Below are 15,889 nucleotides of genomic sequence, written 5' to 3' on the forward strand. Positions count from 1 at the left end.
TCTGTTAATTACTCACTGAATAATGTTTAAACAGTATAAAAGTATAATTTTATTCTTTTTTAGATTGTAAAATGACATAATACATTTTAGGAAACACACTAAAAGAGGGATTCAACATAGCCTCTGGAGTCATGTGACAAATTAGAATAAAATAAAAAACCTTCCTCTTTTTTGAAGTCGTACACTTGAAGATGTATTGTGCAAGCGCAGAATGCCAAAAATTTTACTTCCAAAATTTCTCGGAAATGACGTTAGACTGAATTCATCACTAAATACAAGTTCACTTAACGCACTGTAGACTCTAAGATTCCCACCTCCATGATTTAGAATTCAGGAAGAGTGTCTAATTAATTTTTACTTTCATTTCTGTGGTATTTAATATCCATTATCTATAAAGAGAGTCTTTGCTGTTGGCTTCACTGCACATGTTCTTATACAGAGGTGAATCTGAAGAATCCTTTGTAATATATCCAACTGTTTAAGATAGAAGATTGATTTTTTTTCCTGATGATCTGAGTGGTCTTTCTGGAAACAAATTATGCTTCCACAAGTTTTCATGAGTTTTCTTTACATGTCATTTTACAGTTTTCATGTTTATTGTTTAGGTAGTTCCAGTCCAAATCAATTGAATTCACTCAGTGCCCTGGCACATTAACCTTCTCATTAACGATGGGCAAGTTGCAAAGTTTGATAGTCTGAACTTGTCCACGTACTTTTCTGTATTTGACGGAGAATGCTCATGCCCTCTTACTCTTATTTATTACCCAAAGTAGAAAATATTTGTTTAGAGTCTTGCTAAATCTGTCTATACATTAGACACCAGTTTAATAGGAGGGTTCAGGCCCTGAAATAACCTTTTGTTGACTATTTAAATTGCTAAATATCTTCTGGGGCCTCTGTGCACAGACAAAGACAGTCTGTCTTGTCAAAGTAATTGCTGTACCAGGTTCACACTGGTACACTGCAGTTTAAGGAACATTAGGGAATGACCTGCTATCTGGACCTTAAAGGTTGCTGCCAAATGAAAAAGATTCACCGTGACTGCTGACTGTCACCTTAAAGGGTCTGGCTCTGCTACACTTCAGCTTTGTTTTTTAATATAATTTTTTGTCAGATTAAAAATGAAAAATAAAACATTAACAATTAGTAGCAGTAGTGATACATGCCTATTAAATAACCATTTCTCCTCAGTCACTAATTGCTTTGGCTTTATCTTCACTTCTGACTTTTGTAGCAGTTACAAATGCTGTTTTCACATTTCCATAGTCACCATTCACTGATTCTGTTTCTGAATGCTCCAAATCTAATTGGATTATACTCTGCATTCTCTTATTTCAAATTAGCAGCAGTGTCATATGGGGAAAATATGTGCTTTTTCCTTATTGTTTACCTCTCTCTACTCTGTCTTTGCCCTGCAAGTTAAAAGCAATAGACACCCTATCTGTGCCATGAAGCACATTTCACAGATGAGAGAGTAGAAAGAGTGGTGTGAAAGATTTGTGCAGGATGTTCATGGGAGGTGACAGGGTAGATCCCACCCTTAATCTTTCTGTTCCTGTCAGGAAATATCATGCACTGCCACTTTTAAATTAAATTTTTCTTTTCACGCCCACTGTGATCATCAGAACCATCAAAGACATTTCCTTTTATAATCAGTGAAATGAATACTTACACAGTACTTCCACATTCAGCTATTTTGTTATTAAGGAGATGCATTTGAAAGAAGACAGTTTCCCAGAGCAGAGAATAGTGATTTGTCACGATGAAATGATTTATTATCAGTTTGGTGTGAAAGACTAATTTATGTAAAATCTTATTTTCAGTTTGTATTTGAGAATCTCATTTTCATCAAGTACATCTCATTAAATCCCTAACTGGACCTGCTTGTACAAAGGCTCCCTGTTCAGCTTTGACAGAAATATATTCGGTTGTGTCTGTGGGCATTAAAAAAGAAAATAAATCCACAGTGATCAGGTAAACTTTAAGTTGGGAGTGACTCATGTTTTTGCTTCAGCTGCCAATTCTTTTATCTTTGTCATTATTTTGAACTCTGTGAGTACTATCAATATCTCTGCTGGGTACTCTAAAGAGAACAGATGGGGGATTCAAAATGAAGGGATGTCAGGGAGAAAATGATACAGAAAAAAATACTGCCAAACTTGGGGGAAGGTATTAAAAAACATACTGGGAGTAAAGCCTTTTGAGCAGTAGAGGGATTGTGGAAAGCAAATGACATGAAAGAAGAAAGCACTGTTTCATATGCTCCAAGCCTCCATTCCCTGAACCTTTCAGCACTGTTGCAGGTGCACAGCTCATATATACACCATGTTTGTTACCCTAGGGGCTAGCTGTAATCCATACAAGCAATCCCTGACCAGATGAATTTCAAAAACCTCCAATAAAAAGCCTCAGGTTTTAATATAGTGATTTTATCTCCTTCTGGATTTTTACATTTTCAGAAATCGTGCTGTGCTCTTTAGAGGTGCACATATTGTACTAGAGGTCTCACACAGTGCCACTGATGCTGCATTTTGATGCAGGCTTACCTGCACCTTATTGTTTCAGCATAATCAGTGAGGTTGTGAGTGGGAGGTGAAAGTCCTTGAATCAGAGAGAACTGATGAAAACATCAGGAATAGCTTCTGGTCAAGGTTTCTGATATTGCAGTTTTGTTTTGTTTTTTTTTACGTTATGCTTTTGCAGCCTCATGCAGTTCTCTTAAATTTTCTCCTACTATCTTGTCATTTGGTTTCAAAATAACTGTTAGCTGTACACAGATAATATATAATGAGCAATTTCTGAATTTTGCCTATGAAATAGCTTATAAAGGAAATATGTTTGTTGATGCTGATTTTCTGCCGTCTTGAACACTGAGCAGAATAAAGACATCATACAGCTGTTGTGGATTAGTCACATTCCTACCCTAGGGGCACAGCAACCAATGATGTTACATATTATATAGGTCACTCTCCAAAGTAGCTAACTATTGCACTTTATTTGCCTTTTAATTTGTGGTAAATAATTCAATTTGAATCCAAACTGTGTGTTACCAAATAGCTCCAGATGGTTGACATGAATGAATAAACATGCAAACACTGGTGCAGCTGATGTGCAACTCAGAATTCTTAATAACAAGACAAATAACAATTACTTGCTGAATTTATGAAAATTCTGGACCAGAAGCTGAGCTGTAGTTTAACAATGAGAACAAACACATAATGGAATCACATGCACGCTGTTAAGCTGGAAAGACGGAGCACTGCTCAGCTAAAAACCTTTGGCACCATTAACAGTTGAAATGGTTGACATTGAATACAGTGTTACATTCATCACGATTCATATGCCTGTACAGTATTTACTCTCACATTTTGCCTAGGAGCGCTTGAGCTAGGAATGCATCGCAGTACTGTTGGAGGCAATTTTCTTGTATGAATCTTTAATGAAAACAGTCTTCAGGAGGATGGGAGACATTGAGGCTGATGGCTGGGACTCCCTAAAGAACAATTCAAAAGCTTGCAAATGAAGTCCTCGCTGTGCCAATGTTGTGTTGAAGTTCAAAAAACCAAACAGCTAACATATAGAAGACACCACCATAAAACAAACATAAATACATATATACTTTAAAATTAGTCTTCAATACCAGTTCTACTGTTTTTTGTACACACAAATACATGTATATGTGCATATAAATAATGATGTCATCTGAGAGAATGAAGATTTATATGATTCAGAAAGACATTCTTAACCCCTTTCAAACAATACTGATTTACACAATCCCATCTATGAAAATTTTACTCCAGTCCTGAATTTATGCATGTATTAGATGGAAAGTAAGAGGTCCGTGTGGCTCACCGATTGGATGGGAAGCAAACCGAGCGGGCAGACAGATGATCCCCCGAAGTGGTTCTGGAATGTACATTCATATGCTGCCTGCTGTGGTAAAATATGCACAGTCACTCATTTAAATTGCACTAAATATGTGCAAGGCAGAAAACTGTTCTGCATAAGTAACAAAACAAAAAAAAATGCTTGCTTCACCTCTTCTTGTTTTACTTCCTAAACAGTGATGGTGGATCCACCCTACCCTCCCAGCCCCAGATTAGATAGCAGATAGACATTTTAGACATTGTAGCTGGGTGAAAATGAAACAATTCAAAGAAATATATGCAGAATAAACACATTTTTTTTCACGGTAAGCATGTGAAGATTTTTGTTAACTGACATCACAGATCAATGCTCTCAAACATATAACCTCATCTCTATGGGCACAGATACTAAAATGCACAACACATGCTCAGATGAGTCAGACACATGGGTCAGGTGACCCCTCGCCTCACAGCTGAGTCACCAGTGACGTAGTCTGCTGGAGCTGTTTCATGTCAGACACGTGATCACACCTTGGTCCTTTTTTCCTCCTTTACATCTGTGATTTTTTTCTTCTACCTGCTTCTTCTATGATAACAAGCAGATGCACTGCTAAAATACTGATTCTCTTCTACTGTCCATTTGATATAGGTCTGTGTTCCACTCGATTTACAATATATATCATTTTACAGTCTAATCTATCTCTGTGTACTCTACATATAGGCAGTAAATGTGCTCCCCTGATATTAGCTAAAGAGGAAGTACAAGAGTAGGCAAACAGACTATTACGGTCTTCAGCTAAGCCTCTATTTGGGTCACCTGTCAACTCTGTTAGAGTGGTGATCAGAAAGAAGTAAATGTGGAATGATTAGGAAATTTGTCTCACAGCCTTTACTGTCTGAGGTGCTTTTTCAACCTCCTCCAGAGAGCCACCTTATTATTATTCTGTATGTATGTCACTCTTCCCTCTCCCCAGCTTGCTTTCTATAGGCCTCATTGAGCAGCTGTATCTCCTCATGATACCCCGAGCTCTCCTGTGTCTGGCGTCGGCTGTTCTGCCGATGAGCCTCCACAGTGTCAGGTATAGTGATATTTATGGTCTCTGCTTCTGTGGTGCCACTGCTGGGGATGAGCAGGGAGTAAGAAGCAGTCTCACCCAGGTCACAGGAGACAAAGCGATTCTCCCTTCGGGAGTAACGAAGTGATGGCGAGCGGGCATGGGTGGAGGACTGACTGATGTTAGATATGATAGAGACGCTGTCCATTGCCTCTTCATTGTCACAAATTTCCAAAACTTCAAGATGGATCTTGACATTAGTGTCCCCAACCCCAGCTCCAATCCCCATCTCCATTCCAATCTCCATCCCCATTCCTACACAGCTGGCGTTCACATCTCCACCCTGGCCTCTGGATGCTGTTTCGTCTGCACTGGGCTCATGGCCAACTGACTTCGAACGATAAACTTCCACCTGGGGGGAAGAGAGATTTCATGTTTTGTTTTGGACCACAGTTTGTAATACAGCTGTTATTTCATTTGATGTCGTACAAAAATATTTCACAATGTTATAATTGATTTCTAAAAATCTATTCCATTAATCTTTTCCCAGTGGAACTCCCTGAAGAAATTTTAAAGCTACTTTTTTAAGCTAGTCATTTTATGAAAATAATTTTTTTTTTTTTTTTTTTTTTTTTTATTTGTTACATACTGCATATGGACATATTTTATATTTATTGATAACTGGGAATTTCCTTTTCTGCATTTCACTGATTCAAGGTCTTCTAGGGCTGATTGTAGAAGTGAGTTGTGTTGTAATCAGGAGCACATGACAGGAGAAATAATCTAGAATGTTTTTGATGGTGAGAGAAATGGCTAAAACTATGACACTCTTGATGACTATATAAGAGAGTAAAATTGATCCCACAAACAATATTTATCTTGCTTAAATCTTAAATATGATGCCAGAACCAGGCAGCTCTTAGCTTAATTTCAGACTAGCTTTACTTACAGACTGGAAAATGATTTAAAAGCTTAAAAATGTACCTAACAACATTTTTAAAGCTAACTAAATCATAATTTACCCCTTTCTTTTAATTTAAACACAAACAAACACATTTAAGCAAATTATAGTGATTGCCGATCACAGCATGTAATATCCTGTAAGAAAGGAGTAGGCAAGCGATTCATATTTGTATTTATTCTCAGTACGAATGCAAAGAGCATTTCCCACAATGCCATACTACGGAGGAAATAAATTCTGTCTTGCAACGTGAGTTTAAACAAAGAGAGTGCTGAGATGCCCATTACCTTTTTGGCATTGTTCGGGGAGATCTTTCGACCATCACTGCTGACCTCGTAGGTGGAGAGAGACAGTGTCTTCCCTGTAGGTGCTTGTAAAGATACAGTTCCCTGAAAGGCGCACAGGGGAATTGATAGACCACCTGATGATCGCTGCACAGGAAAAACACAGAAAAGAACAAAAATTCAGTCACAATTTAGCACATCATCTTTATTTGAAAATCAAACTGCTATTAAATTCTGCCTTGGCTGCTCATCATATTCTTGACAATAAATCCAAAGCAACTAATACTTCACTGTGACTACAACTTATTTTCCATCTCATTCCTGTTGTTTAAAGTAACTGAAGTTACATTATGTGCCTGATGTCAAGTGCAGTAAGATGAATGTGCTGACCAATCATTTCTATCCAAGAGTTAATGAGGCTTGCATGTAGAGCCCTAACAACAGCACTCGGCTGTTAAAATGAGATGTCAAGACTTCATGCATGTAGAGGCCAACAGACCTTTCAGTGAAAAAACAAAAACACAAAATAATGACTGATATATTATTTGGTTGTTATTAGATTTGAATAGCAAAGTTTCAGTGCACAGTATCAGGCAAATTTTCTCCAACAGCTTATCAGCTTGCTTTTAATTATGAGTCTACATTTTTAGTTTAATTTTCACATTTTCAATCATATTTCATATTTTTCAGTCACACATTTACACTGCTTTTGTAGAGATTATGATGCTAGAGAGTAGATCAAAGTGAGCCTCTGTGAAGATATGTTTGAGACTGTGCATACTGATGGCAGAGGAAAATAGGAGCATCATGTGGCACAGAAGTAGGGAGACCTGTGGCAGGTCTAATTAAGCTTCTAAATTATTTAGTTAAATATAATAATCTGATAGTGACTATGATGCACAACAGAAACAAAGCAGATGCCAGTCTCTTGGCAATCTCCCCCAAATCTGCCTGGTTCCCTGTCATTATGTTTGCCTCATTGTGAATGGAGAGAGACACAGAGGGAGAGACAAAGACTGCAAAGCTGAGCTGAAAACACATTGTCACGTAAATCAAATAACGTTCAGAGCACATCATGTGGGAAGCACACTGATGGATTTCTTTCTGGATATTTTCACATGCCTTTCTTCATCTTACATATAAAATACTATTTTAACATGCTCCCCAAAGGATCGCCTGGCTTTTCCTTTTCCATCTCAATAAAGTTAATTTTTTCTTTTATTTTTGAAATGCCTTTAAAAAAAAAAAAAAAATCCACAACAACCATTTTGCACCTCTTTTGTGTTGTCCAACGAAAATCTAACTTGTGCTAGAGGACTTTGGTCAGCTGAAGCTCTTTGTAGAATAGATCGAATGAGTAATATAAGGTTTTAAAAAAGTCTGCATAAAAAATAAGAAGTGGTGGGACTACACAGAAGACTTTCACCTGCACAAGTGGGGTGTGAATGTTGTCAAATATTTTCATGCATATAACCATCCTTTTCTAGTGGGTGGAATGGAAAGGGGGGCTAAGGGACTAAGGGAGCTAATTTCAAATTCTGCCAATGCAGATTTGATGATATTTTAAAATGAATACTAATAGCGCCCGTGTACTCTAACATCTTTTGAACCGTTTCCCTATTGCCGACAGTAAGTCTGTTCTGATTTTTATGCCAAATTGATGTCGACCTCAGTGGGAAATGGCAACAAAACTACTGGATCGCCATTAAACGTGGTGCTGACCTTTGCATTGATGATAACTTTTTTTAAAAATTTGCTAACAGAGTTATGGTGTAATCACTTGCACTAATAGTGAGTGAGCATAAAACTGAATCAAAATACAGATATTATTTAAGAGAAGATGGAATGATGACATCTGCGTCACATAACAAAAAAATGTAATCAGTGACTTATTTACAGTCTATACACACAGCATGACACTCTCTCCATACCGTGAAATACAACTGAAATATACCAATTAAATTTATGATGCCATGTGGGCTCATTGCTGTTATAAAAGCCACTCCAGAAAGAGGTTGACTGCCATATATTCATAGCTCAAACAAGTAAGATTCAGCTATTGGATAACAGGTTGAAACTGCCTCCAGTAAGTATGCATGTCCGGTTTGCTGACAGTAAGCTAATGTAAGATAATTAGCAAGAGCAGCCTTAACGTCATATTTTAGGCTGTAGGATGCATTCAGTTCCAAATAATCATAACATTCACATTTTACTGTGCTTAAATGTATTAAACGACCATCCAATGTGATTACCAAATTATTTGTTTTATGTTTCTGTACTGGTTAATCCACTAAGATGTGCAAGTCCTTTAGTGCTAAAATATCCCTATCCATAAACTTTGAAATAAACTGTTAAATGTACAAAGGGAGAAAATTACAGTAAAACACATTATTATTACTTTAATTATGAAAAATTAAAGTTACTTACTTGCACTCCTAAACAGAAAAAAAAATATTAGGGGTGGAATGTTGTATTTGCTGAATTCCAGACTTTCTTAAAAAAAGAAAAGAAAAAAAAAAGCCAGTGTACTGATTCAAATTTGAGTATAAACACATGAATTACGTCGAATGAATTCAGTTATTTTTTGTTTAAAAACATGCTTTTGAAAGATTTCTAAAATATATCTGTTTTCTTGTTTTTTGGGCTAATAAAGCTAATAAATTTTTTAATCACTGTACATGGGTGCTAACGTGTCCAGGCACAGGTTGTGATCAAAAATCGGCATAAAACTAATATTTATTTCTAAGGAACAGTAAATAACTTTTACTGTAACAAGTTAGATCTAGTTAATTTTTTTTCCTTTTTAATTTACAGCAGGTGACAACTGAAGAGCACAAATACTGTTTTGAAGTTAACTAATACTGAGATATTTTTTGATGTTTCACTATATTTTATTCCCTTTTTAGATGAATACCAAGACTTGCTGTTAAAAGGTTATATATTGTTTAATTAAGCCATTTTGTGTAATGTTTATCTTTATTAAAATTTAAAAAAATTATTGGAAGAAGAAAGAAGTAATTTTGAATACAGCCAGTGTAACTTGTGGTTACACATGTAAATGAAACATAAATGAACATCAGTAAACAGAGTTTTGTGCCTCCTACAGGAATGACTGTTGAGACTGTTGTTCCAAAGTAAACACGTGTGTCCTATAGTTATCTGAAGTACCCCCAGATTGTAAGAGAACAATATAACTTGCCTGTTTGTTTGTAAACAGGTCATTTGAAAATAAAATAAAATAAAATAAAAACAAAACCTGATTTATTGGGACTGTAGAGTGATGCAGAAGGTAATAGCTTAAGAACTGAACTGTTAAATAATAAGTAAGTAAACACTAAGTAAGTTATTCTCAATTACTGATTAAAAGCATTCCCATAAGCTTGTGTAGTTCTTTGTGTTTAAGGTTAGTTGGTATTAAAATCTTGGTATTCAAATACACTAAATAAGGATAAACATTAGGACAGCAAAGCATCAGGTTGTCAGCATGTCACATTTGCTTATTTCACATCTTTAATACATTATTGAAGTGCCAGCATACACACATACAGTAATCTATTATTTAAGTTGTATCAATTTCATACCTATTCAAAGTCAATATTTTTTAAGTCTCTATATTTCATTGCATTGGACAATCTTTTCTATAGAGTAAATTGGTTTCAGTCCTCCATACCTTAATGCACATAAGTTCTCCATTTCCTCTTGGGGAAAAGGGCTTGTAAGTGCACCCCAACTCTGTGCTTGCTAACAGATATGTCACAGAGAGGGTAAAGATGTGTTTAAGCTCTAATTCCAGCTCTTTCCCTGGCTCCTGAAGGCCAGATGGGCTGACAGTAAGGAGAAAAGACGATGGGTAATGACATCTAGTCTGCTAACACGGAACAAAACACAGCTTGGGAGAACTATAAATCACAAAGTATTTTGGCTTGTCTTTCATCTGTTGTTTGGCTTTCTGTATTTATACAGTAATAACATGTTGTGTGTGTGTTTCTTTATGTCTTTTGTAAATGTGTTTGAGGAACGTAATGATTGGTGGATACAGAAAAAAAGGCTTCATTTTTCTTTGTTGTTTGGCAGTGTTTTTATGTTTGTTTGTAAACTGCACAGTAATCGTGATTCCACATTTAAAGACCCCAATCAATGATTAAGGCCTAGAGAGACATATATATATATAGACTAGTATACTGAGAAGTAGGGCAGGGAAACACACACACATACACACACAAACACACACGCCAGCAGTGAGCATCTTAGACTTATACATGATGCAAAGTGAGTGCCAAAACCAAGCTGTAGATGCATGCTCCATGGATTTTCCACCCTCTGGTGATTTTCAGAGTGAAACATTTCAAACTTATAAGTAGAGCAGAGACAGAAAAAGAAGGAGAGACAGCTACAGCATGTGTTCATGTGTGTACATGCCTGTATGTTTCCATGTCTGTTTCCATCCACAGTCTACTGAATGAGCCTATATCAAGTCTGATAATGTTATTGTTCTAAAAGTCAGAGTTTGGTTTCAAAGTTAATGCCTGTGGCTGCTCTGTTTCACAAGTGAGGCTGCTCTCTCATCTGTGTCTGTTATCTCCAATGCCAGGATACATTAATCATTAGGCCTTTACTGCTTTGTCCTTGTTTAACAATTCAGTTGGCTCTAGCAAAACACAAAGAGAATTAAGCTTCTGGTATTATAAGAACACAGGATGTCAACAACAAAGAAAGAAATGGATTAAAATGGATTAGTGGATAGTGGTCGCTAGCAAACTGTCTCAAGCTTTAGTGCTCTTTGACTTTGCTAGTGGATAGAGTAAAATATTGAGTACCTGAATAAATGATAACTTTGAGTCTCGATATAGAAACACCACTACACAGTATATACTGAATCAATGTGTGTGTTTGATTAAACTCGAACTACAGAATGAATTGGAAATAATTTTGTTTCTTTGTTTGTTTGTTTTTTAAATTCAACTTTAACTCAAAATTTAACCTGCACAAATCGTTCATAAACACACACAAGGGAGCTAAAATCCAACGAATCTCACTGATGCTGATCTTTAAACTGTCAGCATTTTAAAGCTGCACATTCCTCCAACTTAAAAAAAAGAAATTCACTAGACATAATAAATCTTAAGTTTGTGGATGTATATTTGGTTTTGAAAGACAGGCTGGCATTGGTTACTAAAATGGTGTGCGGTAACTTGATCGATTGCTCTATACGTGATAAAAGCTCAGCACAGATAAGAATATGCGAGGAGAGGAGAGGAGAGAGGATTTTAAACATTTTATCTAAATCTCACACACAGTTCCAAGGCTGTCAGCTTGATTATAAAGAGGCATATTTTTAGATGTGGAAACCCCCCCCCCCCCCAAACCAACAGTATGTAAGCCTTTCTCATTAAACACTTCCTTAAAGACTGGCTGTGTAAATATTGCACCCTATTCCACTGTCTATCGTCCTGTGTCTCTATACAAGTGGACCACAATAAAAAAATTTAATTTCCTTTCAAACAAAATGTAAATGCACGAAGGGAGATTATAAAATGTGTCTGTTTCATGGTCACGAAACACTAATTACTCTTAAATGATCACCACAACACTATGTTACTGCACGTTGCATGGTAAAGCCAAGGTTTCTTTGATTAATTTATGAAAGCAATAGAGTGGCAGTGTGTGGAAAAATCGCCTAATGCCAGCCATAAACCACAGAGTGACAGACACAAATGATTCATTTAATGGTTCAAGAGCCAACAAATAAACTGGTTACACTGAATGCTGGTGTACCTGTCTGGGTGTTCTCTCGGATTTACTCCTGCACCACTCCCAGTCTGTCAGCTCGATTTTCCGACACTCCTCATGTGAAAGCCTCCTCTCAGGCCCCTCAAACACTGATGACGTGTCAGTGAGACTATGATCCTGTTCCCGGTGATGAGAAGCCAGCGAAGGGACACAGCGGAATTTCTCATCATTCCCATGGTTCTCATGGGGAAGTGGAGCACAATCAGCCAGTGCCTCCCCTCCACCAGCCACTGCTTCCAATAGAAGATCTGCATGAGAGGAGCTGTCCACTGGGCATGTGGTGCTGAAATCAAAATTGGGCCCCAGCCTACAGAGTGCACCACTTTCAAGCACATCATGACGGGCATTAGGGAAGTCACAGTTAAAAAGGCTGTGATAAGCAGGCTTCTCAATGGGAGGACTGTTATGTGACATGGTGGCATGTGACAACTTGTACACTCCGTAGCCTTGTTGGAAGGAAAGGTTGAACTTAAATCTTCTTTTCATCACTGTGAGAAAGAAAAGTGAGAAAAAAATTATTTTCTTCACCCTGCAAAATCATCACCTTTTCCCCCTGTACCACGCTGGAACACATGTTTTTGCTTTTACTGTGTAAAAAGACATTTGGTTTTGCACAGTTAGTTAATTTGTGCTGTGCCATCATCTACCTGAGGGTTCTGGTGTTGGTTCCCGCTTGCAGTTAATGAAGCAGCCACATGGCATGTGGATCCAGCGCTCAGAAAGCATGAATAACGGAGTGACCGCAGGCGCAAGCAGAGTGAGAAAGAAGCTCAAAGTCTCCAGGGAGGAGCTGCGTGCATTGATTGCGTGGCGCACCAGTACCAAAGTCTGTGAGGGGGGGAAAAAAGGAGAAAAATTAAGTCATTGAGGAGTCTCTGATTTAATATGCATGAGGAAGTTGTGGGAGGGAGACACATGAATGAAAATAAATTGCACAGACCTTTCACACATACTGGGCTTTCTTGATTTTAATTTTCCTATGTTCTGTTTTCCAGTTTAAAAATGCTATTTGGGCCAGCGGCACTTCAGCATTTCACCTGTGTGTGCTCAATTTTAAAGATGACTACAGATAATACAGGTAAAATAAAACCAACACCAATGAAAATAGTCTAATCCATGGAAACAAAACTTGTGAAATTACTATATTTCTGACTAGTGAGATCTTGACATTTTCATATTAATCATCATTTGTTTTTATTCATCTGAAAGGGTTGCAAGTTTGGAATGCCAATTCTATTTGTCCATCACTGCTGCACAGCATTTATCACCTACACTTTCTTTTCTTTTTTCTATTTGAACAAGAACAACTGTTGTAACAGAGGCACTTGGTGTTGCAAAGCGTGGATGTATTTCACAAAGCAAACCCAGTGAATAGTGCCCTAAAGGTGTTACATAAAACTTGCAAACTATTGTTCTCAATGCCTTTTAGGGAGGTTATTTTGTGAAATAGAAAAAAAATGCATAAAAAAAACTTCTTTTAAAAAATATCAAGGTTTTACAAGACAGACAGCAAACCATAATTCAAAGATTCCAATTTATTAATAAATTCCACATTTCAATCTCTGCCAACTAAGGACATCATTCACAATGTGCCCTCAGACACACTGTGAAGGATTTCTGATGGAGTCTTAAACAAAATAAGGAATTTCATTCATTTTTAGTGACACAGGAAGTAAAAAGAGAACAAAACACTTCTATCAAACGACTCCACTTTATTTCCCCTCCACATTATTAACCCTTATAGCTCACAGCATATGCGCCGCCAAGAACTGTGATTTGATTAGGGGATACTGTTCAGCCGCGTGCCACACAGAGACCCAGCTATCTCTAATTGGCTGTTAACCACTTTCGTGGATTTGATCAGATGGTGGCTATTGACGTCACCCTTGGCCACATACATACTATAGAACGGTTATTTTCAGTGATCTGCTCACCTCACAGATTAAATCACCAAAACAATCTGTGTAGCTATATGAAGCCAAACAGAGACCTTGGGTTAAAGTGATTTTACTTTACGATTAGGTATTGAGGTTTTATTTTGTTGGCCAGAGGTTGTTCTAAAATAATGAGGCGGTTTCGTGTTAGATTTCGGTTGGAGTTTCATAGATTTTCTACAAACCGAGCGCTGAATACCATTCCAACTAAATGAATAATAAATGGTTTCATTTCAAGGTAATGCAACTAAAAGGTTCCAAGCCAAGTAGATCAATGGCTCGGCAGGCCATTTGCTAAAAAGTTATTATGGTGTTGTTTTTGGCACCAATTACTAGGACATGTGCTTTTATGGGGCTTCTTACCATCATTGGCATCCATAAAATAACTCTGACAACCGCCAGGATCATAGAGAAGCGCTTTTGTGCAAACACCACAGGCGTATCCCCGACAGTAGCTGTCCTTTGATCACTGGCAGATACTGGGGACAAACTGCTGTCCTCTTTCTCCCTGAGCTCTGTCCCGCACGAACTTGGACTCAGTTCGTTGTACGCCCCGAAACTTTTATTCAGGCTATCCCGGGAAAAGGACTGGAGATCACAGAGAGGAGCGGTCCCACTCAATCCTCTTGCCATTTCCAGATAGCTGGGGTACAATAAAGTCCTTTGGGGCTCCCTGGAGCAAAGCAGCTGGTAAGTGAGGGGAATAAAGAAAAATAACAAGCCGCAAAAACACAGAAAATATAAAGAGAAGAGCAGCAAAATGTAAAAACTGTCGCTCTCTGGGAAACACCCGAGAGAGGCCGGCGTAAAGCTTCCCCATCCGCATAAAGGTAGGACACTGACGGCCAGGCTGACCGCCCACACACCGGCAATAGCCCACATTACTCTCAGTGGCCGGCGCACAGATTGAAGCACTCCGAATCTCTTGGTGACATAAAAAGTGTAGGCTGCTATAAGGCAAGCCTTCATATTGCTCGAAACACCTTGGAACACGTACAGAAGTCCAGATAAAGTGCACAGGCTGCCCGACCCTTCACCTCCATTTGCTTCCCACTGAAGGAGCATGAATAAAGCGAGTGGGACCAAACTGAGCAGGTCGTCCACCGACATGGAAGCCACAATGACACACAGGGAGGTTTTTTTCCTCATCCGGAGGACAGACAGCAGCGAATACACACCTCCAACTAACGTTACAGCAGCGATGGTTACGCACAAACCGAAAAGCAGCAGGCGGATTTGCCTCTCCATCCCGGAGGGGTCTGGCGTGTCGTAGGTGGCGGTAGTTGGAAGGTAGCTTTGGTTAGGCGCCGGGGAGCTCTGATACGTCGTAGACATCTCCAGTGAATTCATTGTTCTGCCTCTTTTGGCACTTTTAAGTGTTCAAATTTGACTCATTAGCTTGTAAAGTTTACCACGCTGGAACGACGCGAGAACAGCAGAGCATTCGGCTCATGTTTTTAGAAAATCACCATCCAACTGAGAACGTGTGCAGACGCTTTCCAGTCTCTTGGATGTGGAGCTGGTGAGAGTGTGTCGGGAGGCACCTGTGTCCACCGTTCAAACCGCGCAGCCAGAGTGCCTCTCGTTTCCAGCTGCTGATTTACGCGCTGTCGTCATCAGTGGTTACTTTCACGGCAGTCACTGGAGGGTTGAGCCAAACGCAGCACACTACTACAACCGGTTCTATTCATCAGGGTGCATTTTTATTTGTGTCATGGCTCGAGTCATTCCAATAATCAATAATCCAATAGTCTGAACAAGCCCTTTGACAGAATTTAATGCAAATAATAAAAAGTAGAAGGTCTTATTCATGCATTTGTTTATTTATTTTAGCCAATTCAGATTTGTGTTTCTGTGTAATGGTGGAGCCATCACTTACTGAATAATTCCATTTGAAATCCATCTACACGGAATGTATGAGCCATTTTCAGCAGATTGGTTTTCATTGCTTTGTTTTCACCCCCCCGGCGCTTTTTTTTTTTTTTTTTTGCTTAATGGA

The 15,889-nt window shown here is 38.3% G+C and overlaps 1 protein-coding gene across 6 annotated transcripts; it reads right to left on the reverse strand.

The window, feature by feature from the left end:
• Positions 1-177: 177 nt before the first annotated feature.
• On the reverse strand, positions 178-15,567 carry LOC102078217 (probable G-protein coupled receptor 149). Of its 6 annotated transcripts, none has more exons than XR_003213773.1 (7): positions 14,254-15,567; positions 12,604-12,784; positions 11,942-12,444; positions 6,170-6,313; positions 4,039-5,333; positions 3,853-3,933; positions 178-3,493 (listed from the first exon to the last, which is right to left on the reverse strand). XR_003213773.1 is itself a non-coding variant. In XM_025898098.1 (5 exons), the coding sequence occupies exons 1-5, from the start codon at positions 15,238-15,240 to the stop codon at positions 4,821-4,823; spliced, it is 2,328 nt and encodes a 775-aa protein (XP_025753883.1). In that variant the 5' UTR covers positions 15,241-15,567; the 3' UTR covers positions 178-4,820. The 6 variants fall into 6 exon arrangements, 1 of the variants encoding a protein (XP_025753883.1); XR_003213772.1 differs by having other exon boundaries at positions 178-3,570; XR_003213769.1 differs by having other exon boundaries at positions 178-3,933.
• Between the last annotated feature and the right edge of the window lie 322 nt (positions 15,568-15,889).

The sequence above is a fragment of the Oreochromis niloticus genome, linkage group LG14 (assembly GCF_001858045.2).
Source record: "Oreochromis niloticus isolate F11D_XX linkage group LG14, O_niloticus_UMD_NMBU, whole genome shotgun sequence".
Lineage (NCBI taxonomy): Eukaryota > Metazoa > Chordata > Actinopteri > Cichliformes > Cichlidae > Oreochromis > Oreochromis niloticus.

What these genes read in the sequence shown, in the direction of transcription:
- LOC102078217 (XM_025898098.1), bottom strand. Translation starts at nt 15,240, where the DNA reads ATGAATTCACTGGAGATGTCTACGACGTATCAGAGCTCCCCGGCGCCT. An exon ending in ACCAACACCAGAACCCTCAG is followed by an intron (nt 12,445 to 12,603) that starts GTAGATGATGGC and finishes TCTTTCTCACAG; the next exon opens with TGATGAAAAGAAGATTTAAG. An exon ending in CCCCGAACAATGCCAAAAAG is followed by an intron (nt 5,334 to 6,169) that starts GTAATGGGCATC and finishes TCTTCCCCCCAG; the next exon opens with GTGGAAGTTTATCGTTCGAA.